The sequence below is a fragment of the Lacerta agilis genome, chromosome 14 (genome assembly GCF_009819535.1).
Source record: "Lacerta agilis isolate rLacAgi1 chromosome 14, rLacAgi1.pri, whole genome shotgun sequence".
Classification (NCBI taxonomy): Eukaryota; Metazoa; Chordata; class Lepidosauria; order Squamata; family Lacertidae; genus Lacerta; species Lacerta agilis.
The window spans coordinates 43118973-43146255 of record NC_046325.1 but is presented as its reverse complement, the minus strand read 5'-3'; the positions used below and the strand labels follow the sequence as shown (position 1 = coordinate 43146255).

At 43.3% G+C, this 27283-nt stretch overlaps 1 protein-coding gene across 1 annotated transcript in view; it reads right to left on the bottom strand.

Annotated features, from left to right (window-relative positions):
• Nucleotides 1-8311: 8311 nt before the first annotated feature.
• The window catches only part of SLC20A2 (solute carrier family 20 member 2), a 63932-nt gene continuing 44960 nt past the window's right edge, over nucleotides 8312-27283 (bottom strand). Inside the window, 5 exon segments of the mRNA XM_033170491.1 lie at nucleotides 8312-10177; nucleotides 10180-10257; nucleotides 10260-10284; nucleotides 15549-15633; nucleotides 16252-16437. Of these exon segments, the coding sequence (XP_033026382.1) occupies nucleotides 10122-10177; nucleotides 10180-10257; nucleotides 10260-10284; nucleotides 15549-15633; nucleotides 16252-16437 (430 nt within the window). The 3' untranslated portion in view covers nucleotides 8312-10121.

Here is a 27283-nt window from a genome sequence, read left to right as displayed (position 1 = left end):
GCAAAAGGCCTTTTTTAGGATCAGCTAAAGGTTTTGCAGCTTTTTTGCAAAGGGAAAAGCCCTGGGTTTTTTTTTGTTTTTGTTTTTTAAGGATCAGCTAAAGGTTTTGCAGCTTTTTTGCAAAGGGAAAAGCCCTGGTTTGTTTTTTTTAGGATCAGCTAAAGGTTTTGCAGCTTTTTTTGCAAAGGGGGAAAAGCAAAGCTCCTTTTGCAAAGGGGGAAAAACAAAGAGGAAAAGCCCCATTTTTATGGGGTTTAACTCACATTTCTGAAAAAATCTTAAGGAAAGGGAGCCATTTCTACTGTTTGCAGACAGATAATCTAATCAGCCAGTCACATGTCGCTGGGGAAACAAACAACCTCCCTCTGCAGCACATTCAACAAAGGGCGGGGCTGAAAGGGAGCCGGGACTCTTATCTCTCTCCCGATCTCTTGCTGATCAGCTGCTGAGTGGGTCCTTTCAACACTCCCCTTTCTCTTTGTAAAATAAAAAGCACAATCTGCTTTTGGCCCCTGGGCAATTCAGCTCCAGGAACCACCATTCGCTCCATAAGACGCACAGGTATTTCCCCTTACTTTTCAGGAGGAAAAAAGTGCGTCTTATGGAGCAAAAAATACGGTAATCCTTGCTCAAATCTCACCCGCAACTGTGAAAAGTTGTAGAGGTGTGAGCATCTATCTACAAAGGATGAACTATAACTTCCTGATTCCCAGCTTTCATTTTTTTAAAAGAGACAGACAGACAGACAGACAGACAGAGGTAGGTAGCTGTGTTGGTCTGCCATAGTCAAAACAAAATAAAATAAAAAAATTCCTTCCAGTAGCACCTTAGAGACCAACTAAGTTTGTTCTTGGTATGAGCTTTCGTGTGCATGCACACTTCTTCAAATACAATGACAGATAGACAGAGCAGGTTTCAAGCAGTTGTAGAACCTGAAAAATGGGACTAAATGTGCAGACACAATTATTTTATTTTGGAGGAGAAATCAGCCTGCTCCCTGCTTTCGGTGTGTCTGCTGCCCCTCACCGGAAAAAATTCCCATGGGACCGCCCATAGCTAGGGGTACTGTCCTCTTTTGAATTTGAAAACTCGCTTACAGAAGTGGTCCTGTCAGGGGAGCCCTCTCTCTAAGGAGAGGTGAACCAGAGCTCATTTACTGCTCTCTGAAGCAGGAGGTCTCCCATTCTGCTAGGGTTTTCCTAATTGAGGATTCGTTATCTGGGTCAGTTCACCAGTTCTCACAGCCCAATTCCCATCACTCTGCCCCATGCAGTCAATTTACTGTAGCATAGCTTTAAGTCTAACACTGTTGCTTCATAATGAATCCCCCCCCCAAACGTTTTCAGTGGTTCTTATTTTTATCCGTAAGCCGCCTTGAGTCCCTGCCAGGGAAAAAGGCAAGGTATAAATAAATACATACCGTATTTTTCCGTGTATAAGACTATGTTGTTGTTGTTGTTGTTTTTATTAAAAATTTATAGAAATTTTTACAATTAAAGCACAAGACATTACATGGTTAAATCCTTTCATTCTCCCCTCTCTCCCACCGAGGGAAGCAAACATTCAAACCCCCCTCCCACAGGAGCACACAAAATAGCATTTCTCATTTAACCCATCATATTACAAAATCATTGCTTAGGCCCTGACCGTTTTCCTGGGGCCAGGCATTCTTTCTTTTATCAATTTATTTTAATTGACTTCCTCTAGTCGTCGTCCCCCGTTGAATTCAAAATAAACCATATTTCCAGTTTTCCAATCATCTTCTACTAGACTATGTTGTTGTTGTTGTTGTTGTTGTTGTTGTTGTTGTTCAGTCATTCAGTCGTGTCCGACTCTTTGTGACCCCATGGACCGGAGCACGCCAGGCACGCCTATCTTTCACTGCCTCCCGTAATTTTGAAGTTGAAAAATAGGGGCCATCTTATACACGGGATAGTGCATAGTGCATTTCCTTAAATTTGGGTTAAAGAAAATTGGGGTCGTCTTATACTTGGGGTGTCTTATACATGGAAAAATACGGTACATATAATAATAATGTAATATGGACAGACCTCCTGAGTTATGGAACTGCTTGGTTACTGTGATATTGGGATGAGACTCCATCTCAATTTGTATTGTATTATTTGATGTACTGTGGCTTGCCGTTGTTTTTATGGATTAGTTTAGAAATTGTTTATTGTAAATGTTGACTGGATTTCTGTTTAACTTTTATATGTTGATATTTTATATGACTCTAGTAATTGTTGAATGCTACCTTTTGATGTAGGTTGTTTATTTTAAGTTTTGTTTCATTATCACATTTTTGTGTTGCATTAGATTGTTATAAGATGTACGTTTGTTGTTTCTTCTGCTTGTAAACCGCCTTGAGTATCGTAAGATAGAAAGGCGGTATACAAAAAGTTGTGTTATTATATTATTATTATTATTATATTATTATATTATTATTATTATTATCTGTCTGTGTTTGGCTAGTTCTCTGGCCAAAGGAGGGAATCCTGCTGCTGCCTTGGGCTGTAGGCTTAGCTTCCTGCTCAATTGACCCATGAGTTGTGGCATTGCTTTGCTGCTACTACAACAACAACAACAACAACAACAATTATTTATTATTTATACCCCACCCATCTAGGTGGGTTTCCCCATCCACTCTGGGTGGCTCTCAGCAGAATAATGATGATGTGATGTGATCAACATTAAAAGCTTCCCTACATGGGGCTGCCTTTAGATGTCTTCCAAGTCAGATAGTTGTTTATTTCCTTATTTCCTTGATGGAAGGGCGTCACAGGGCGGGCGCCACTACCAAGAAGGCCCTCTGCCTAGTTCCCTGTAGCTTCACATCTCGCTGTGATGGAACTGCCAGAAAGCCCCTCGGAGCTGGATCTCAGTGCCCAGGCTGAACGATGGGGGTGGAGACGCTCCTTCAGGTATACTGGAACCACTGTGGGATCTTTGTAGCAGCACACCTTGCGTTGCGGATGAAGAGAGTATAGATCGGATTCAGTTTCTGTTTGACAGAGCAGCGTTCCTGCCATCGCTTCATGTTATTCATACCCTCTGCGATGGGTAAATGTAGGGGATTGTCAGTGAATGACCTTATGGCTGGCGATTGGTGACAGAATTGCTAGGAATGCGGTGGGAACGGCTGCTGTTATGACGTTCCCTCTCTTCCCCCTCTGCAGCTATGGTTGTGCTTTAGATGTTGCTGTGTGGTTGGTAGCACAGAATCCAAACGAGTTATTTAACTGGCATCAGCTGAGGAAGCTGCTGCTGCACAAAATCAAAGTTTTCTGCTCAGCTTCTAAATTCTGTGCTCACGCTCTTTGTGGAACCTGCCGAGTCTTAGCTCAAAATCCATTTCTCTGCATTTCAGAGAACCCACACAGAAGCAGCATGAGACGATGATATTTGAACGCTTATTTGGCCCAGAGGGATCTAAATTGAGAAACCCAGTGACCCCGCAATCCCTCATGGGGCCAAAGAGTGCAAACATGCTGGTAATATTATATTATTTTGGATCGTGAAGGGTTGGTTATTTTAGCAGCGGCATCTGCCGGAGCTAAGCTCTGTGTAAGCCGGAGCTTTGTTCTTAATTTTGTACACACCAGAACAGTTCCTGTGAGTGTCCCATGACTGTCCGCACATTAGTGCATGTTGGGCAGGACTGTAACTCTAGAAGCGGCGACATTGTTTAGAAACATCTAACCCAATGCTATTTCTGCATAATATTTTCCTACTGCAGATACGGTTACACATCATGTGGTTGTTTCAAGTGAGGCAGCTGTTCCTGTAGCTCACTGGGGGGGATTTATGCCTTTAAATCCAGAGGTTCCTGGTTCTGTCTCCGCAGCCTGAAGGCCTCACTCTTGCAGCAACACATTGGCATTAAAATTAAGGAAAGCCATACTATGAATCAAGAGATTAGCAGAGATTTATATGCCCCAGTGACACAGCAAAAGGCTTCGCCCAAGTGCAAAAGACAGATCACATTTATCAAAAGGGACAAGTTGACCTGGAGGTGAGAAGTCTGTTTAAGCTACAAGTTATTCAGCTGCTTCTGCAGATACATGGAAAGTTCGACTTGCCATGAAGTTCCAAAGAGCAGACAGGAAATGATTAATCCAGCCCCCAGTCAAAGGCAGGTCTAGCAAATTTATGGTGCTTTTGAGGAGGCCTCTCCCAGAACCAAGGGGGGAGGAATTGTAACAACTGAAAATGCAGAACATTACAGGATTGCCCTATAAGGGCCTAGCAGGTGTCAGAATGTGGCTCCTGAATTTCACAACCCCCTCAGATGCAAAGTTCATGCTCTCGTCTTCAGATGGGTTCATCCTTTGCTGCCTATTCTCCTCTCCTGTGACCAAGAGAGCCAGTGTGGTGTAGTGGTTAAGAGCGGTAGACTCGTAATCTGGGGAACTGGGTTCGCGTCTCCGCTCCTCCACATGCAGCTGCTGGGTGACCTTGGGCTAGTCACACTTCTCTGAAGTCTCTCAGCCCCACTCACTTCAAAAAGTGTTTGTTGTGGGGGAGGAAGGGAAAGGAGAATGTTAGCCGCTTTGAGACTCCTTCGGGTAGTGAAAAGCAGGATATCAAATCCAAACTCCTCCTCCTCCTCCTCCTCTTCTTCTTCTTCTTCTTCTTCTTCTTCTAGAAATGGATGCTCTCTCCCAACTATCCTGGATCAAGAGCCAAGATCAAAAGTACTTCTATACACAGTGCACAGAAAAATGCTCCTTCAACTTCGCAAGAATGATTCCATCAAAATTATGCACCATGCAAGAGTTTGTGGACAAATCCTCAGAGACATCTTTCAGAGTCAAGCTAAATGCAACGGGACAACTGTCCTTGTTCTTTACGTGTCTCTTCTGTTTGTGTATTAAGCAGGGGTAGGAGGTTTAATTTTTACAGTACCAAAAATTAACCAGACTGGGAGGAAAAGGTCTGGGGGGGGGGGAACAGAACACAAGGAGGTATGGCGGGCGAGCATGGAAAGCTAAGCCCATCACCGTCTAGCTTGACCTTCAAATGTATCTGCTGGAAATCAGTTTAGAAGCTGAACTGAATTTAGGCATGGTGACGAAGCAGCACAGCCAATGCCAAGTTAATCTGAGGTGCTGAATACACAGCACTTTATTCAAACAACAGCCAGATAGAAATCGAATCACGGGTCTAGCTTGTCCAAAAGAAAATGTGGATACAGTGGTAAAAATGTTTTAAGACTGCTACCTGTTAACATTACCTGTAGGAGATTGCACAGCTGACTCCGTCTACATGAAAGAACCTTCATATGAAGTCACCACATCAATGAAAGGGCTGGGCTAGTTCTCCCAGATATTTAGCTTTCTATGGTCAAGAGGTTGTTATATAGCTGAATATTCAATCGTGTGATACCTTCTCCCCAAATACTAACCAGAAGTGGTGCGAGGAGTCGTCACATTAGTATTTTACAGCAAAAACGAACTGCAGTGACACTTAAAGATTAACAAATTTATTATGGCGTAGCAGAACTGCCTGGAAAGAGTTTTACTACCTCATATTCTGCATGTGAAACTAGTAGCAAGGTTTCTGCAACACACAACGAGGATCCATGAATGTTATACAACAGCATTTTAATGGTTAGATGCCGATGTTGCCAAGTGATTTTATTGTACTGAAGCTTTGAGAATTTTGCCTATATGCCAATAAAGGTTTGAGATTGCACGTGAAAACTAGATCAAAATCTCTGTCCAGAGTTCCACAGGTAGCTCGTTGGTCAGTGGGTAAGGGATACTTTGCACATGCATGAGTACAACATTAGCTTGTGTGAACAGGCCACCACAGAAAGAACTTTCATCACCTCTTTATAGTCAGGGCCCATTTATACATCTAGGTACCAAACTTCACATATCCAGCAATCAAGTGATCTTTCTGCAAGCCACATCCAATTGGCTGGTTTCTTGTCCATTGCAAAGCAGTTCTATTGCAAGACCACAAAACGTTAGGATGATAACTGCATGGTTTGATAATCCTTTGCTCTGCTGCTTTTTTTGGTAGCTGCAGTAACTGAAACAACCAAGCTTTCTGCCATTATCCAAATCCTGAACACACTGCCCCAAGTGTGTGGGTGGCAAAATGGGCGCAGGGCCTTTTCTGTGAGGCAACAGGTGAAAACCATCAGACTCTTAACATGATTGCTGCCCTCCCCCCCCCCCCGCTGCTGGTTTGCAGTTGCTCTGCTTTTCTTTTTACTGTGTTTTTATATTTGACACTGTGAGCTGTGGGAATATGTTTTGTAGGTGCCCTTGCACCTGGTTATTTATGTTTATTTATTATGCTTGTTTATGTTTACTTGATGATATCCTTCCGCCTTGGAAGGAAGGGTAAAAAAGGGGATCCGACAGGCGGTTCACTGCATGGATCCCTCCGCGGATAAAAAAGGCTCCAACTTTAAATAAGGTAACGGTCGTTAGTCTTCTTCCCGCCTAAACTTAGCACGGCAACAGGACTTTAATTAGCTGTCATGCTTGTTATGACGTTGGTTGATCTTCTAATAAATAGTAGCCGCTCCCTGTTTGTGGTGTGGAGAAAGCGCGAGGCAAGCCGAGTAAGAACATCGTTGCGTGGCAAGCAGAGATAGAAAGAGAAACTGAAACCAACCACGCAGGGTAGCGGTGGGCTTCTTCACCAGACTGCAGTCTCCGTTGTATTTATTTCATTTTCGTTTTTACTTCAAAGCTTTTTATTTGGCAGTCTAGTTTTTGGCCACCTTTTAGTTTAGTTCTTCTTATTTTCCGGAACATCTTGGAACTCACAGACGCTCGCAGAAACTTTCGAGGCATCAACACTACGAACTCACAAGCTTAACCTTCAGATTCCAGCCAGCGGACCCTTTTTCGCGGCGCGGTGGGAGCAGGGCTCCAGAATTATCGGCCGTCCCATCCGCAGGCTAACCCCACAACTGGTGCCCCGTGTGGGGCTACACGTGAGGCATCGGCTATCCCTACAGTGAGCCACCTTCCGCACGTGTGTGAAAAGGCAAGATGCAAAGGTTCTAAATGAATAAAAATAAATCATGAGCGCAGCCTTTTCAAAGTCACACCAGGCAAATGATACGCTGCGATTTGAATATCTGGCATTGCTGGAAAGAAACTTGGGAGCAGGATTTAAAGTGGGGGGGGGGGGTCAAGTCAATAAACAGAATTGAAAGCCAAAGGCTTTGTTTGCTTCGATGCCAAGCACACCTTCAGCTGTTGAGACATATAATGCCTATTGGTAAGATGTTGGCAACCTATGCCCATTGACTGTAATGAAGCAAACTCCTGTTGCCATAGCAGCTGAGGGGGCCCAGTCTGTTGGCTATAACTGGATAGCATGTTAATAGCACCCAGTCCCCTGCTAGTGGTCACTTTTGTCCTAAGCACACCAAAAGAGGGAGCACATCTTTTGTTGAGGTTCATATTCCTCATGGACAACACAGGTCAGGAATTGCAACAGGCTTATGGTACACTGAATGTTCAAATATATGCCGGTTGATCTCATCCTCTGCTCATGGAGCACTTTGTCCTAATAAAGAACACCAAAAGGGTGTCAATCTCTGTCTCAGCTAGCCTTAAGGACTGGAAAGAATCTGCTTGCTTTATGAACATGCTCCTTTTTATGTGCAAGCAGAGAAGCATTCTCAAATTGTTGTATAAAGTTCACCAAGGGTTTAAATTATGCCGGTTGTGTCATTAGTGGGTTATATCATCCTGTCGTGAGCCATGAGTTAATGTTCAGGTGCTTTGTGTCGTTAAAACAATGCAGAGTTCAGTTTTAAAGCCAAGAACCACAGCAATACTGGGTCTTGAATAAGGGGGGCATATTTTCCTTGGATTTCCTTTGCACAAGTGTGCTTGTGACAGTAGTGCCCAAGCATCGCTTTCTCCAGGCTCATGGAAACACATTCATTTGCATCTTTATGTATGAGATGTTCATTACAGGATTACTACCGAAAGAGGGCTATGGTAATTCGTAAGGGGATCTGCATCCTGGGACAAACAGTCCCAAGTGAAATAAATGGAAGTTTTTGTTTGCTTTACACAGAGCTTGGCTTTATTTGGGCTTTGCCAGTGGGTGTGTTCCTCTGCTCCTGCCACCCCTCCTTCCAGGCCATTGTTACAAATTTCTAAACAAGGACTCACACAGAGGGAAAGCAAATGGAAGGATTATAACAAATGCAAATGAGCAAGGAATGCTTTGAGTTAGGAAGCGCCCACAGCTTAGTAGGTTGTAAATAGTAAAAACACATGGTTTGGTATCTTTTTTTTAAAAAAAAAAAAAACACCCAACAAGAAAGCAGTTCTAGGGCAATGTATTCTTTTATTATAAATTTAGAATGAATGACCAATGAAAAAGGATCACAATGGCGTACCAAGAAAGCTCATGTATCATTTTTTTTTAGCAGCATTTCAACAGTCCTAGGCTCCCAACATTCTCCAAGCATGACCTCCTCAAGCCCACTCCAGTAAATCCAACCTAGACACCTATACTCAAGGTTCCCATAGCAAGAGGAACTGGAGTCAATCCGTTGTCTGCAGGTAATACGGTCCCTTTACACTAGTAAAGGGGGGGGGGGATTCATCCATGTATATCTACCAAATTATGACAAATTGCAGTTCTAGGGCCAGAGACCTTGTAGGCCTCTTCAGTAGTGTCTTCATATGACTGGCAGACTAGGATGCCTCTTCAAAAAGGGACAACACGTTTCTGAGTATCGGGCACTGCCTTTAGCAGTTCTGAAGCTGTTGCAATGTGATTTTTCCCAGGCACCCTTGTCCTAAGTCCTAGGCAACAGCAGAGGACCCTACACTGCAGCTCCTTCCCCTACGAGCACTGAACTGGCACGGAGAGCTGTAGCTTAGATTCCTTCCACATGCTCCGACACTTGATCAGAAATGGTTCTTGTATTCACTCCTCCTCCAGTTATGAGGGTAACTGTAGTATAAAAATCTTAACCACCAAACACTGTCCATCAACTGTTGGTTAGCACCCCAAACTATCCTAGATTGCTTCCTTTCAGACACCGGGCATAACACCACCAATCTACATGCTACCACGTTACCGCTGACACTGGGTGCATCAGGAAAAAGCAATGCAAAAACTCTCTGAAATCCCATCTTTCTCACCCCCCCCCCCCGAGCTTGCTGACAGATGGCTGTTTTGAGAGCAGACTTGGACCTATATACAAGGGGTGGAAAATACTTGTTTGATTTGAGGTTTGACACATAACGAAGCTGAGCTTTTACTAAATCCTTTGTGGATGATATTTTTATATAGACTGTAGCAGTGCGACACTTTACCTGTTACAGTAAAACATGAGCGATACTATCCTGGCTTTGCTGGTGACTGACTGGTAGAAAATAACTTTAATTAGAAAGTTAAATGGGTTGCAGATGAGGAGAGAGAGAGAGAGAGAGAGAGAGAGAGAGAGAGAGGAGAGAGAGAGAAACAGCACACAGATAGACAAATATAATACTGACAAGCTATCCCCCCTTCTTTGGTACTTTCTAAACTTTCTTATCCAAAATATATGAGGGAAATGCACCATTAAAAAGTTACATTTTGTAAGTATTTACAAATTCAATGTTCATACAGTATTAACACAAAAATATGATATGAACCAAGTTTTTGCCAATGTACTTCTGCACTATGCTTCCAGTATCATTGAACAGCATTTATTTATTTTTTTACAAAAAAAGAATCTCATCTTTTGGCACATTGCTTCATCATTTATCAAACTGACAAACACATCCCAGGTTTCTTTTAAAAGATTAAAAAAAAAAGGCTACTGAATGATACATTATGTACAAGTTTCACTAGGGATTAGTTCTAGGCAATTATTTTCAACTCACTTATAACTTAAGGTAGTGTTACCTACTGTAGCATATATATATATTTCTTTAATACATAAGAAAACGGCAACCACATGTTATGTCACCAATGACAGCAGATGTTATGTACAGCAGATGTTAGATTCTGACGACAAATCCTTGCTGATTAGCTCTTACTGCATGGTTTAAATAGGGAGCTCTGCGCTCTCGAGGGAGACCCCTGCTTCTCGAGGAGAGATCTCAGAGGCACCACCTTCTTCCATGGAAGGAGCAGCGATGTCAGACATACGGCAGGATGGCGTACATGAAGAGAGCCATGATGGCAGCGCTGAAAAGCCAGCCACGGGAACAGTCACAAACCAGGCGACAAAGATATTGCGGAAGAGGTGCCAGTCAACAGCCTTCTTGGAGCGTACCAACCAACTGCCACCACAGAACCAACCTTGGAAGTTTGAGAAGGAAATCAGAATTAAAGGCACTTAACACGGGAAACAGATGCTTTATGACCTGGGGTCCATAAATTTGCGTTTGCTTTTAGTAACCAGCTATTATTTGTGATCACCATCGCCCTAACCGTCCCTCTGGCATGTAAGACGATTCAGGGGAAGGGCTGGGTCAAACCACGCTTTGGAGGCACCTGGAAGCAGGAGGAGATGCACCAAGAATCTCCAAGCCTGGCACTAAGCAAGATCAATCCGTCTCACGGGTTGCGTGAATGCCAGTCGTGAAAATGAGATGCCTCATCCCCCCATTTCCTTTGCAATGCAAGCCTCCGCCTCCCACTCCCAACCAGCAAACACATTTATGGACCCCTATCTATGACAAAACCAATGCCAGTCAGCTGAAGCCCAGAATTACAAAGTATCTGGAATTGGAATTCCTGCTTCCTTTTCACACAGGAGAAGAGCTCTACATGATTTATCACACAAACTGAAAAATATTTGGGATGGGACAGGGAGACATACCTATTAGTGCCTTGCATACTTTGGATTCCATGACAGTTCTTATTCTTATTATTTCTAGCTTTACACGGCATTCTCTTTAATTTAAGGCCTGTGATAGCAGCTATTGAGTCGTGCCCCTTTCAAAGGAAAGGCTAACCATTACCAATAAAAGAATCAACCATGTTTTATGTATTTAAAGTAATATATGTTGCTTTTCAGGGCAAACCATTTCCAAAGCAACTTAACAAGGTAATTTAAAACACAAAACGATTTTAGACACTAAACAGAAAAAAACCAACCCACCACTCAGTAACAAAAACTACAACTAGCAAGTTATAACAAATAAAATGCCTAGAAGTTTGCTACACATGACATGGAAAGTGGCAATTAATTAAGGGGCAGAACACAGGAAATTGGTGGCAAGCTGGATTCCATAAGTGAAGAGCAGATGGTTTGAGGCTGGAGCTTAGATATTTTGTCCAGCTTTGAGCCCCGTCCTGGAAAGAGCAAGAGTTCTTTTTCTAAAGGCAAAGGTAAAGGTAAAGGGACCCCTGACCATTAGGTCCAGTCGTGTCCGACTCTGGGGTTGCGGCGCTCATCTCGCGTTACTGGCTGAGGGAGCCGGTGAACAGCTTCCGGGTCATGTGGCCAGCATGACAAAGCCGCTTCTGGCGAACCAGAGCTCGTGCACGGAAACGCCGTTTACCTTCCCACCGGAGCAGTACCTATTTATCTACATGCATCTTGATGTGCTTTCGAACTGCTAGGTGGGCAGGAGCAGGGACCGGGCAACGGGAGCTCATCCCGTCACGGGGATTCGAACCGCCAACCTTCTGATCAGCAAGCCCTAGGCTCTGTGGTTTAACCCACAGCGCCACCCGCGTCTTTTTCTAGCAAGCTGCAAATCTAGTGTTCTTCCATCCCTCCTATTGGTACGTTATCTCAGATATGCCAAAGGGGCTGATAAATCTTCTATCACTCTGGCAAGGAGAAGTATGTGTTTTTCCTGTTCTGATCTAGGGCTTGCCTGAAGCTGTTCTCTGGATGAAGGCTTCTAATACAATATATTTGCTCAAAAGAATAACTATGTTTTCACATCTTAAATAATGGATTGTGATTTGTCTTATGTGAGCAACTGCCATTTATTTTAACTGCTTAACCCAATTTCCCTTCTAAGTGCCATTAAGTCCAAAGTTTGTTTTCTTGTATTGCCAAGGTTTTCCTCTTGTGACCCTACATTTCTCCCTAAGGGCTGAGTACAACTGAGACACTATCATGTTCTGCCTTCCTCTTGTCAGAGAGCATCTGGAGAAGAGATTCTGCAAACAAGAGGAAGCCATTTGTGAAAGGAAGGACGCTAAATAAGAATGCTTCGTATTCCCATCCAAGCAAATTTGGAGCTGGCTGGAATTGACTGATCAGGTGCACCAAATTAAGTGGTACAGTAACATACAAAACTATCTGAAACAACACATTTGGTTGCTCTCTTCCCAGTCACCCCCATCCAAATAACTAGAACAGTCTACATGTAACACATATGAAGCTGCCTTAGAAACAGATACTGGTCCATTTGGCCTTCTTTGACTGCAAGCAGCAAGGCCTCAAGCAGAAAGAAGTAATTCTCAGCCCAACTACCCAAGATCTTTCTTAGCTGGAAATGGCAAAGACTGAATCGAGGAACTCTTGGATGCAGCACATGTGCTTACTACTAAGCTATGGCTCTTCTCAAAAGGGATGCGGTAGGGAAAACCACATTTTCTCACTGTAATGACTGTCCACAGATTTGAACACTGCTTAATTAATGTAAGAAGGGCCCATATGTGCTATAGTGGCAATGGCAGCTATATAAAAATAAAAACTATATCAGGATAATGACTTCTTCACCTCCTTAAGAGTCCGTGCAAATAGAAAGGCATATCCACCTCTGTTAAATATTCTAGAGATTTATGGTTTGTCAGATAGATTACTACGATGCAACATTCCAAAGGATTAATTCAATCCAATTAGTGTTGATGACATAGCTCGGTCTTAGTAACCAAGAGTTAGTCATAGGACTATCTCTGATCAAATCAGTTCTGAAAACCACAAGTCTGGTCATAGTTACAGTAAGAAATTACTGGCTAACATTCCAATTTCTTTCCCCGCTTGTCAGTCATTGCCCCTAGACTGGATGATAATAATGAATAGATATGAACATGCTCTGTTCTTCATTTTGCCTGGGGAAGTTTCACTTGATCCTTTCCAGAACAGGACCTACCGTACACCACCAGCAGGGATCATGTGTGCAAATGCAAGGCTGTGCTCACATGACAACTGCTGGCACTAGTGCAGAAACACTGGAACATTTATCTGCGCAGGCACCGGGCAAAGTGGTGAGTGAGCAGTGATAATGTTTAGGATGACAAAGAGTTCTGTGTGCCCTGCAGCCTTCCAAGACCATTTAAGTTATCCTGTTGCTCTTAGGTGCAGCAGAAAACACGGTTCTGTCACCAATGTTGACGTAAAATTCAATTGCTAGTCCAGATGGCTTCTGTACATGGAATCTTTGCCTAGATTGTGGGGATGGGGTTGGCTTCTGCTTACGAAATTGTAGGGGTGCGTGTAGCACGCTTTTCTAGCCCTGAAGGTAATGGGCATGTGGCTGTAATCATGGTATCTAAAAACATCATTTAACTCAACCTCATATTACAATATTTTGCAATCTTCTTTAAGGAGAATAGTGATATGTTCATACATGAACCGTTATCAGCTCCTAGAGATTTTGTCCAGCTTTTGGCCATTCTTCTCCTTCATTACTTGCTAAGGAATTTCCTTCCAGCAGATTGGTCACCCCACTGCGACTCTCTTTTTATTTGATGGGGTGTTTTTTTAAAGAGAGGGGGGGATTTGGGGGAGGAGAATAAGAGAAATGGAAAGCGGGCAGTGGTGGAGATATGATATATATGCTAAAATAAAAGGGGGGCAGGTCTGAAAGCATGAATAGTGATGCATATGAAAAGTACCACAATTTTAAACACCAATTTTAAAAAGATTCAACTTATGCTCTGTTTGGTTTCTTGAACTTTCCCAATTTTTAGAGGGTATCAGTGACACTGGCATTAGTTAACCCATTTCTAAACATTGTCAAAGTTTAGCTTACTACGTTTTGATGAGAATACAGGTTAGAAAAGCAGATTAATCACTGAAAAGCTACAATTTGTATAAAGCTTCTAGTTCCGATTGGCTTGAAATCAAATACCATTTGCCTTCAGATACATGAATGCTTGGTTCTATATTTCAATGACTTGTGATGTATACTCCTAAAATTATGCACACCACAATCCATGAAAGTTCCGTATGAAAAACTGCAAATTTGGGGGAAGAAAATAAAATGTATGAAACTGTTAGTCAAAGGCTAATACTAAGACGCTTAAGTTTATATAGAAGCAAGGATACTAAAAGTTAAGATGATGACTGTTGCTTGTTAGTACACTACAAAATGAATACTACAATGTGTTTTATCAATAGTAATAATAATAATAATAATAATAATAATAATAATATAGTATATATATTCTTTTTCTTTTCGCTCTTTTTTTTTTAAAAAAAGAAAACCTCCCCAACATTCTAACATTGGGGGGGAATTTGCAACTCACATTTTCTGTATAATTTTGTAAATAACTAAATTTCCATATTTTAATTATTGTTTTTTAAATTTTAAAACTTGCTTGGTATATTACTTAATGAAGGCAAATGGGGGGGGGAGGAGGAATCAGCACTTGTTATTTGTTTCTTTCTTTTCTTTAAAGATTGAGCATGTGTTTAATCGATGAGACCACTGCAGACTCCAATACCTTGCAATGAGTGGAGCTTATTGGAATACCCACATTTGAGGCTACAAGTACGGTTAGCGCACACATTACTTCAATGCAAAATCCACTGTAAAGAAAAAAAAAAAAAAAAGACAGATGGAGATTTTGAAGTGTAAGAGCGACACACAGGAAATCCCATGCCATGCATTCATCAGGAAAGTAGAGGAATGAACGATGAACAGTGTCAGAACCTCCGGACAAAGAAGGGTGCAGCAGATCAACGTTCACATGGCATGACCTGAGGAAAAAGTTACTGCTATTCAGGGCCAACTCTACCGCGTACAGCAGCAAATTTTGGTGTACCAGTCAAGGGCAGCACAATGTAGATTTTTAGTTTATTTTAATCCCAATAGGCGGGTGCTACTTGGATTTCCTGCCTCAGGCATCAAAATGCCTTGGGCCATCCGCCCCCACTGCACTCTTAAACATTTGGGCTAGTGTCATTATCCCTAAATGCTCTCATGTGCAGTTCCATGGCCATGTGAAAACATCAAGATTAGACAGTTCCTGGCACGCAACCCCACCAATCTTTCCTTCTGCACAAGGCCCCCGGAAATCAATGGGCAAGGCAAAAGGCCAATGGTTGATGGATTGCTCTTTCAGGGAACATACCACTGTGCCAAATTCCATGTGGGTGCGTAGGGAATAATCTGATAACAAATGTTTGTGGAGGAGGGGGAATACTTTGATTCCGCGGTGTGCAAAAAGGGTGACATGTCTGAGAGGGGAACCTGAGAGCTGTCCATTCATATGAGTGGAGTGACGGGGGGATGGGGAGAGTTCTTGGATGTGAAATGGACGTGTGCATTTCCTCATTGTGGTATCATGCCGCTATAAACTGATCTGGGCAGCAGGGTTAAAACACGAACAGTCCAGACCGGCCTGGCTGCAGTCCCATGGCAAAGGCATACCTTGCAATGTGTAGTACTGACAGGAAGTCCAATATTGGAAGCTACCACAACTGTGAACGCCGAAGCCAACTCAATAGTGAATCCACTGCAGGAAGCATAAAAAAAACACTTCACAGTCACTCTTTCTTTAAAAAAAAAAAGTGTAATCAATCAGTCTGGGCTGACACCATGCAACATGCCAAAGTCTTACCAGCATCTTCTCCAACCGGTTCCCTCCGACTGATCTTTGGTCATTGAGTTATATTAAGTGAGAGAACAAAGAGCTGCTGAATAACAAAAACTGGACACACACATCCGCATTAAATTAGCTGAGCAGCTCACGGCTACTGACAACCTATACTACATTCCAATAAATCATGCTCAATTAGTAAACAGGTTAGCAGCAGAGGTCTAGTATGCATTAAACGCAAATAAAAAAAAAATCACAGGTTTGGTTTCTTTTTTTTTAATCATTCGGAAGCACATGGAAAACTACTTTGATTTTTGCCATTTCCTAATTTATGCCTCTCTATGCTATTCAGACATTGGTAGGCTGTTTTGCCCAACTAGACCTCAACAATGCAAACAACATTGCCATTAGTTTAAAGAGAAAGCTGCGTACATCACTACTCCGATCAAAACCAGAAATCATTAGGCACACATATGCTACGGCAAAGCTAGCATGAGATGCCAGGGCAATTCAATGCAGGAGATGGGCACGTACCTTGATGGCGTGATGGGTGTGAGGTCCTTTCCCATTGTTTGGATCACTCTTCTCCCCCAGACCCAGAGGCCCACACAGATGCCAACGCCCCCGTAAAGGAGCAGCCATACGGGGGTAGGAGCTTCTTGCAGCACGCCACCCTGGTCATAAATAAGCCAGAGGGCAACCAAGGGGCCAATAGCATTGCTGGAAAACATAGCAGTGAAAATATATTATCAAATCCTAAATGCTTCACTCAATACCCTCCTAGTCACACTGAACAAAGACAGAAGAACCTTACAAAAACAGCCATTCATTTATTACAATTTACATCCTTCCTTGCTGCATATTGCGCCCATGATGTTGAGACGTGCTATTTTCCTCTACAAGGAAATACCAGAGTGGCGTTTTCACAGACATGAAGCTACTACACAACAGAAAAATGGAGTTTTAACTTTTTCTTATGCCACGGAGATAGGACAATATGAAGGCTAATGGGCTGATCCATTGTGAACACAGCTAGTTTCCCAACTGGTTTCTGGATGCAATTCCAAGTGCTGTTTTTAAAACTCCAAACAGGCTGCTGCTCTGGTCACTATCTTCTCTCTTACTATACACACACCAAGATCCTCAGAAGAGACCATGCTTCATATTCCCTCTTTATCCACTATGGGGACAACAAGAAGCAGGAACCGTTTTCTCAGTTCCTGCTGCTTGCGGAGTTCAAAGGTACTCGGCTACAATCTGGTGTTTCATTGGCATCTAAAATATTTTAAAGGATACTGTTCTGTTCCTTGTCAGCTTGTGAGTCACTTTGAAAAATCACAGGACAGGTGGGCTGAATATTTTTTAGTAAGCAAAATATATGAATCAGAAGATACCCCAATGCACTTTTAAGAAATACTTCCTTTGCCGTCCCTACATTCACAACATACAGCAGATTGTGACCACTTTTCTACATATTTTTTTGCTGGCGTGTATGCATTGCTAGCTTAAGCATTGTAAATCTGATACTGGGTTCCATAAGCAGAAATAAGGATGCCCCGGGTTAGTCAATCACGGTTACAATGGGGTAGGTTGAAGGACATGGCATTGAAAGAGGAGGAGAGGGGGAAGTTCATGATCCACCAGCTCCCACCCTGAACAATTATAAACCCTAATAGCCCTGTGAGTTCTGAAGAAAGTGTACTAGCACTGTCAGTTCACGATACCATGTGCTTTACGGGAAATAAGATTCCTAGCTACAATTTATTTTCAGTAATTTTTAACCTTCATTTTGGGATGGGTGGAGGGGTGAGGAATAACCAGGGATGATCTCTCATTCTCATTCTCTCTCTTTCATTCGCTCTCTCTCTTTCCACACACCTAATAGCATACATTCTTTACACATTTTTCATCTTTATTCTTGGAGGATCTCTACAAGCAAGGGTAGCCATTGTGGTCCCCTCCATATATTGTTGGAATACAACTCCCATGAGCTCAAGTATGACTGACAGCAGTTGTAGTCCAGTAACATTCAAAGGTCATCATGTTGGTTACCACTGCACCACAGATTATCTTTTTAAGCATTCACTTAAAGACATGGGTACAGTCGTGGGAAAATTAAAGTACACCCTCTTTGAATTCTGTGGTTTTACAGATCAGAACATACTAATAACCATTTGTTCCTTAGCAGGCCTTAAAATTAGGTAAATACAACCTCAGATGAAAAACAACACATGTGTGTTGTCATGTGTTGTTGTTCATCTGAGGTTGCATTTACCCAATTTTAAGACCTGCTAAGGAACAGATGTTTGTTATTATGTCCTGATATGTAAAACCCCAGAATTCAAATGGGGTGTACTTTCTTTTTCCCGTGACTGTATGTGTACATCTCAAAATGTAATGCAGTAAGCAAATGAGACACATATTTGGAAATACGGATATGATACAGGAACACTCAAGAAAGTCAAGAGTAGCTTCAGATTCCTATTGTGACTTGGTCACAATAATATAGTGGGGAAACCATTCTATTAATGAAATGTCTGACCAGCTTAGTGGTATAAAATCATGCTCCTGAAGGCATGCAGTGGCAACTCACTGACTTGCCTAAACGTTTTTGGGCCTCAGAGTCAAAACTGGACATTTCAGAAGCACACTGATTTGATCTAGTTTTCTCTCCCCAGGGCGGAGCTGAGCACATTTTTATTCTTTACCAAACAGGGGTGGAAGTTCTATGTGACACGCACTTCTAAAGCACAAGCTCACAGCAAGAACACTGCAAGCCAAATATAGAATGAATAGGCCAATCGTGCATGGCCCTGTGCAAAATTCTATGGCACTGATTTTGCTATCTGTTACCTAATACTAGGAAAGCATAGAAAGCAAGAATTGGTTACCAGAAGAAATACATAAAATACCCAGTATTAACAATCCAAGTTTAATGAATTAACAAGCCAAAGCTTTCTCAGGACTTTGGCAATGGAGAATGGCATGCACAGAATGCACAACCCAGGACCTGACAGCTAGATACAAGGACTAACATTGGCTATATTTAGTCTAAGCACCTTGCCAAAATACAGCTGGAACAAGGGCAGTGGCACTGTCTGACATGCTGCATAACAAGAAGGCAAAGTCTAGAAGTTAATATTTTCTGAAAAATGGAGCCCCAGCTTTCAAATGATATAAATCTTGCGACTTTGTGCCTGACACATTCCCTAGGAGTTAAAGGCAGTCATCAACTTGCCAAAAAAGAAAAAAGAAACACACTAACTGCCAACCAGAATGAAATCCTTAAACTCGAGTGACTCTTACGGCTCAGTAGTAAACAGGTTTATACTGCAATGGCGTAGAAGGTTGTCAAGCAGCTTTGCTTGCAGAGTCAAAGAAACGTGGTGTTTCAAGAACAACTACTGTATATTCTGGCGTATAAGACTACTTTTTAATCCAGGAAAATCTTCCCAAAAGTCGGGGGCCGTCTTATACGCCCAGTCGTTTTATACGCCTGAAAATACGGTATACCCCAATTGCAGTTGAGCTATCAGGGCCAAGGAGGTGGAGAAGCAGTTTAATTTAAAATCCAGTGTTGTACAACCCATCACTTACAATTTACCAGTGCCACCCAACAAGCCAAAAAACCCTTACCTAGAATGAACGATTCCCCCTCTCTGTTAAAAATACCCCAGGTTTTGACGAGCCCATATGTTTGGCACCAGTCACTGGCCAAAGCAAAGAGCTCCTGGGATTATATGCCTTCCCTACTCTTCTTCCATCAGGTACAAAGTTGGCCTGGCCCAAACTACGGCCCAAACATTTAAATGTCTACTTTTGTTAATTAAAAAAAAATCTTTTTAATCTTAGCTTTCTGAACTGCTCCCTCTTCCTCTTCCCCTGTATTTCTAGGCTCTTAATAAAACAGATCCACCTCATTCAGGAGTGCCTCCTTGTTTGTCACAGGGGTAAAATCCAGGCTCCAGATCTGAAGGTGGAACAAGAGGACCTCTAGATTTGGGGCTGCTTACGACAAAGATAGCCGCTCACAATAGCAGCCCTTCCCCTTGGGCTGCCTCTGTAGGGTGCCATGACAAAAGCCAAGAAAAACTATCCCCTCTCTGAACTGTGGGGCTTTTAGATTTATATTTGCACAAACATTGTTTGCTATGAATGATCGAATTACCAGGCTTGAATTTAAACAGAACACTTATTTTCATTGTTTTCCAACAGCTTGGCTTTTGACCCTACCATCTTTCTGCTAAATTAATCCTTCAAACACTTCACAATGGTGTTATTGTATATTGTAGGGACCTGAGGGGGTGTGTGTGCAGTGCATCTCTATATGCTTTGTGCAAGCACACACAGCCCCCCCCCCACGGCCCCCCGGAGACGTTTCTGTTGATGGATGCCTAGCTCTACCCAGTGCAAGAAGGAGAGAACAGATGTTGCTGACACAACAGGGTCCAACTGCAACATCACAATTTTTCAATTTGGAGTGAATGGAAGGCTTTCAGCTTCATGGAAGAAAGTAAAAGAAACCTGGGGACATGTGCAAGTAAAAGGGACATGGGGACATGGTTTTAGCTCCACAAGACCCTTAGCATGCCATGGTTACATAAGATAAGCAGGGAGAAGAAATCTAAGAATATAAACACAGGTAGCTAGCTAGCTATATGCTCTGTAAGACCAAGAAAACCAAGTCAAAGAACACACATGTACTCTCAAGTTATCCCGTGGAGCCTACTTTACAAAACAGACAGCGTGCCCTTTGCTGCTCTGCATAGCAAGGGAGGTTCGGGAATAGCAGGCAGTCTTTCAAGCTACTTGCCCACGATGGCTATGTTCTGCCTCCACAGTTGGAAACAGCAATGCTTCCAATGCTGGAAACCACAGGAAGAGAGACTACTCTTGTGCTCGGATCCTGCTTGCTGGTTTCCCACCAGCAACTGTTCAGCCACTATAAGTACAGGATGCTGAACCAGATAGGCTATTGGCCTGATCCAGGAGGCTCTTGTTGTGTCCTTATGACCAAGTTACTTGGTGCAGAACCCCCAATAAGCGCCCACAAAAGACAATCTGAAAGCTACTGTTCTATTTCCAAAGAACAGAGCAAATGTCGGAGAAGCCAGTGCCCAATGAATAAAACACACATCCAAAGGAACGTCAACACCCAGGCAGGGCAGTCATCAGACTTGATGGCTGTGGAAGTAAGAGGCTTGAGTTATTCAGGGGAATTCATCAGGTCAGGCTGCCTCCACCACAGGTATCAACTTGCCACCTGATTCATAAAGTAAATAAGCCTTCCAGTTGGCAGCTGTGTTCCTAGCTGCATGGTGCTCAATGAAAAGAGTCTATTCCGACATTTTTAATGTTGCGGGTGGTATGAAGAAAGAAACCTAAACAGCACAAGTGAATGCAATCGCAGACACAGAACACACCACGCAAAATCAATCATGCTCAAAATGTTGGCAGCATTACAACAGAGTACCCACTGGGTGTTCAAATTAATGCTCAGTGGGAAACTATTAAAAAGGTGCTGTGGAAATCTGATCGCTTCGGGCTCATCGTTGACGTTATGAAAGGGTAAGGTGCCAAGGATGAGGAATGTCTCAAAGTGGGGCCTCCAACCACAACTCTTCAGTGCCTTACCTCCTGCCAGCCAGGCAGTTCCAATTTTGTGGTTGCAGTACTTATCTGAGTATTATCTGAGTATTGTCAGCTGTATTGAGTATTGAGAGCCAGTGTGGTGTAGTGGTTAAGAGCGGTAGACTCGTAATCTGGTGAACCGGGTTCGCGTCCCCGCTCCTCCACATGCAGCTGCTGGGTGACCTTGGGCTAGTCACACTTCTCTGACGTCTCTCAGCCCCACTCACTTCACAGAGTGTTTGTTGTGGGGGAGGAAGGGAAAGGAGAATGTTAGCCGCTTTGAGACTCCTTCGGGTAGTGAAAAGCGGGATATCAAATTCAAACTCTTCTTCTTCTTCTTCTTCTTCTTCAGCTGAGCCCACAGCCTTAACAAAAACCTACAACTTTCCAGCAGAATCAGCTGCAAATCATCACTGTCCTGTCATTTCCCCATGCTATTCTGCCTGCCTGATGCAGTATGTGACCTCCAACCTATCCAGGTCTCCTGTCGCTAGACCAGGGCCAGTCCAAGACAAGATGCCTCCCCCCTGGGAAAAAAAAATCATGTACAGAAGTCAACCAGACATGCAGTTGGATCCAGTTTAAAACTGGCAGTGGAACTGGGTCCTCCACAACACCCAAGGGCAGCAGGTTAGCTGAGGGAGTGCTGGGCAGGCCGCAGGGCACACACAGCTCTACCCTCAAACATCTCACCACTGTTCCCTCACTGCTCCACCTGGTGCCTGCTCCCATCCACCCACGAAAAATGCTGTAATGCTGCGGCGCTAGTGCCTACATGTGTCACGTGAACAAAGCAACACATAAGCATTACCTACTGGAGTACGTGGCCTGGGCTGAAAGCCTCTGCCTGCTTGCTCTGCAATGATTCAACTAAGGCATACAGGTCTATATAATTGTACACACTGGCCACATTTGGAACACAGCATGTACAAGCTGGTTATCTCATGTCAAAAAGGATATTCTAGAGCAGGAAACTGAACAGGAAAGCAAAGCCAATGTGTCTCAGGGACTGAAGGATCTTCCCTACAAGACTTAGGAGCTGGAAAACCTTTTAAGCCCAATAGTCACATTCCCTTCCAGGCAACCTATGGAGTTGCCCCTGTAGAGTAGACTGGTTTCTACAAAGCCATGCAATCCTGCCTGCTCTCCATTCCAGGCAAGCAAGGGTCATTATCGGAGTTTGAAGGCATAAATTCCAGCCAGGAACAGGCACTCAAGGAAGGTAGGGAGCAAGGCTTGGGAGGGTGTGGCATCGACTGAGCTCCAAGTGCCAGGCAGAAAGGCCTGGAGGGCCACACACCCCTGGCATGTGGTTTTTTCTTCTAGGAAGAAAAGACAACTTGCAAGTAGGGCAGGGACTTGACAGAGGCTTCTAAAACTGTGCATGGCACAGACACACACAAGTGAAGTTTGGGGAAATATTGGGGTTCTATTGGCTGCCTGAAACAGCCAACAGGATCCAGACACAAATTGTCACTCAAACAGGATGCTGATTCAGGCGTGGCAAGGCCGATGTGAAACAACCTCAACCAGGAGGTAGCTGGAAGGTGGCACGCCAAATACAAAAACTGCACAAGCATTTACACACTTACAAGCAAAGGGTTAGTAATGTCCATATACGGCAATACTTCCTTCTACCAGTTTCTACTAGTTTAATCACGAGGCATAGCAACTCTCTTATCTTTGCCTCCATCCTTTGCACTAAACAGTTATGGCAACAGCTCTTGCATACGTGTCATTCCGTCTTTCTGCCATGGTTGTCTTGCAAACACAACCTTCACATTCCAGCCTTCACCTGCTCAGCCCTTCTCACACACATTTCAATTTTCATTCTGTAATTTCAATAATTTCTCTGATGGAAGAAATGTATTTTTTTGGTCTTCCACAACATTAAGAGCTCAGAATCAGCCAAAGAACCTGATTTGCCATGCTTTCAGCATAGACAAAAGAAGCTGCTGGTTCACCCTGTGTTCCATTAACTTAGAAAGGACATTTTTATCTCTTTGCGTTTTCATCTGAAAAAGCAGGGGGAAATTAAGATATCACTAGGACAATCCTTGAGGGAAGTTAACAGGCTGAGCTGCAGCCACCTGGAGGAAGCAGCACTGTGATATATGCAAATCCAGCCTGAAGAGGGCTTGGCTTGCAACAGGCACAATTCCAGTTGAAAATAAAGCCACAATTCATCACACTAGAACACAATTCAGGTCCATAAAACTGCGGAGCAGATTAAAAATAGCAAAGAAAGAGGAAGCCAGCAACCAGCCCACATCAAGGAGCACGCAGGAGGAATGCTCAGCACTCCCCATCCCCACCCGCCAATCTGACAATGACCCATGGAGAACTGCCATTCCAATGATGGCACCTTCAGCCAAACTACACAGCTTACAGGCACACTTGGAATGAGAATGATAACACCAAAGGTGGAAGAAGAAAAATATTTCCAGTGTTCAAATGAGGCCAGAATTATTAACCTCCTGTTGCAGAGGCCAGGCTGTGGCTGAGAGAGAGTGGACTACTCAATGAGTGCGTGTCGGCTGAAATTTGAACCTGTGACTTTTTGGCTCCCATTCTTAGCCACTGTGCTACACCAGATATTCCTCCTCTCTGTGAACCTTTAGCGGCAGACCTTATTTGTGCACAATATGCTTCAAGCACTCACTGGTGTCTACAAGTGATTTACTACAAGATTAAATCTCCACTCATTTCAGAATTGGCTCTATTTTTAAAGTTTAATAGATAATTAAATGCTCTTGGGCATTAATACATAATACAAATATATATAAATGCTCCATAGCATTATGCAACAGTATATCGCACAGAAGTATACAGCTCCTGCTTCTTCTTCAGATATTTTATGTTTGTACTGTAATTGGACATTTTTGTGCACTGCTATAGAGCTATAGACCTAGCAGTTCAAAAGCACGTCAAAGTGCAAGTAGATAAATAGGTACCGCTCCGGCGGGAAGGTAAACGGTGTTTCCGTGAGCTGCTCTGGTTCACCAGAAGTGGCTTTGTCATGCTGGCCACATGACCCGGAAGCTGTGCGCCGGCTCCCTTGGCCAATAAAGTGAGATGAGCACCGCAACCCCAGAGTCGTCCGTGACTGGACCTAATGGTCAGGGGTCTATTTACCCTTTACCTTTACTATTCATGTGGTTCTCTTTTGTGATGGCAGTTTTTAGCCAAACCTCATCCATTCCACTGGCAGTAGCGTCTTCACTTTTACATAATACCTGACATATTTTATTCTTGTTTATATCCCATTGTGATGAGTATGTTTTAATAAGGCAAAGCCTTTGAGCACTGCATTAAATGTTGCATACATTTTCATTAAATGTCGAACTATACAAAACAGTGTATTTGTATTTATCAGCTGTATTAAAAAAAAAAAGCAATGAAATGTCAGCCGTACAACTGGCCTTTGCTTTTGGCTGCTATTTTCAGGTTAAATAATTAACAGGGAACCTGACCATAAAACACTAAACTTCATTGCCATGCCAAATAACTTGGGAGTGTTCCTTTACAAAGAAAGAGTAAACACTGTATAATTAACCCAGGAAGTGCCTACCCTCCAGTTAAGAACTTAGTTACAGTTCATGCTCACAGGGATTTGAACCCCACAGCTGATTTCCCATCCCTGGCCTCATTGTTTATCTGGACTCACTCAATGAGTGAGTGCCAAAACAAAGCAAGTTTCTATGCTCCTATCTGCTACTGGCATAGATCCAGGCAGGACAACCTCTCCGGCGGCCCCAACTTCCGCAGTGGGACTTTGAACATCATCTCTTAGCTTAATAAATTAAGAGATAGGTAAGTTTCTTGGCCACATGCACAGAAAGCCCTTTAAGCTCTTCCTTTTGGCAGGTGAGTGACCAAAAAGTCTTCAATGAACTACAGCACTGTTGAGGAACCTTGTTCAGCTCGAGACCATATTCCCTTCTGGGAACCCTTAGCAGGCAGGGCCAGAGACAAAAGTGAGCATAGCAGCACCTGTATATGTTACCTTCGTACAGTGAGCTACACATGCTCACACATTCCTTTCTATGCGATGTCACAGCTGATGGACACATACCAACCAGGCAAATGCACTCAAGGAGGATGCAAAGCACAGCTGGCGAGAGGGGGTGGGACGCCTGGCTGAATCTTGAGTGCCAAATAGAGAGGCTTGGAGGGCAGCATAAAGACCCGAGTCTAAGCTTTTGAAACCTTGAACTATAGCTTGCCATTTCACCCATACAGTGGTACCTTGGTTTACAACCACAATCCCTTCCGAAGGTCCGTTTGTAAACCCAAACAGGTTGTAACCCAAGGCGTGCTTTCGCCAATGGGGCCTCCCAAAAAAATTTTTTGTTTGTAATCCACCCCAAAATGGGTTGTAATAAAAAAAAAGGTTTGAAATGTTTGTAATCCAAAACATATGCAAACCAAGGTACCACTGTACTAGGAAACCATGCTTTGAAGTTGTGGTTCAATGCCCTGGCTTGCTCTGAAGTTGTTAACCAGTTCAGATGCCATACTCAATTGAAGGTTTCCTGGTTTATTTGTTGCTGAAAGGTGGAGCAACGTGGCTGTATGTGAAGCCAAGAAGGCTCATTCATATCTCAGCTTATTGATCTGATATATGATCAAGCACAGGAAGTTCTAAAAGCTGTAAGACTTTGCGGTGAGCCAGAAGTGGCAAATGGGTACATATAAAAATCAATGGGATATGATTACAGATAGTCAAAACTGGCCCAATAAAAGCAAGCCTGTTGTACAAGCTCTGCTTTATTAAAAACAGAATGGATTTGTGGGGGTGTACAAGAAACAACCTCTTGGATTACAGCAGCTATTTGTTTACAGTAGATGTTTTTCGTTTCTATGCACAATACAACTAAGCCTGCCTAGGAGGTTATTTTCCAAGGCACTGAAAGGCATTGAGAATTAAATGAACCGACATGTGCCTTGCAACGTTCTCCTAATTTATGAAGAAGAAACTGGCCAGCGACTTGGTAAAACTTGCTGGAAATGTACTGTATTTTCCTGTGTATAACACGCTCCCGTGTATAACACGACCCCTATTTTGGGGGACTCCAAATTAAGAAAATGCCCAGAGTTGTTAAGCTTTTTTTAGGGGGGGATTGCCAGGGTTGTTGAACTTTTTTGGGGGGATTGCCCACACTTTTTGAGCTTTTTTGGGGGGGAGGTGCCCAGACTTGTTGAATTTACCCGCCTGACTGCAGCTGCCAATTACACACCTCACAGAAGACGACAATCATCTGCCCGATCGCTGCCAGCAGCCACAAATCGCCCGCCCAATTGCTGCAACAACAGCCAATCCCAAGCAGCCCTTGGAGCATACATCAATCACCCGCCCAATCGCTGCTGCATATCTCCTATTCGCAGATGCAAACAATCCCCCGTCCCCTCTATGCACTACCCATGTATATATATAAAAAAGGTAAAGGTAAAGGACCCCTGACAGTTAAATCCAGTCGCAGATGACTCTGGGGTTGCGGCGCTCATCTTGCTTTACAGGCCAAGGGAGCCAGTGTTTGTCTGCAGACAGTTTTTCCGGGTCACGTGGCCAGCATGACTGAGCCACTTCTGGCGCAACACAACACCGAAACCAGAGCAGCGCACCGTTTACCTTCCCGCCAGAGTGGTACCTATTTATCTACTTGCACTTTGACGTGCTTTCGAACTGCTAGGTTGGCAGGAGCTGGGACCGAGCAACGGGAGCTCACCCTGTCGCGGGGATTCAAACCACTGACCTTCTGATCGGCAAACCCAAGAGGCTCAGTGGTTTAGACCACAATGCCACCCATGCCCCCTACCTGTGCATAAGACAACCCCAAATTTTTAACAATATTTTTAAATTAAAAAAAACTTGTCTTATACACAGAAAAATACAGTACTCAGCAAATACAGCTGCTAAATTTTAGCTAGACCT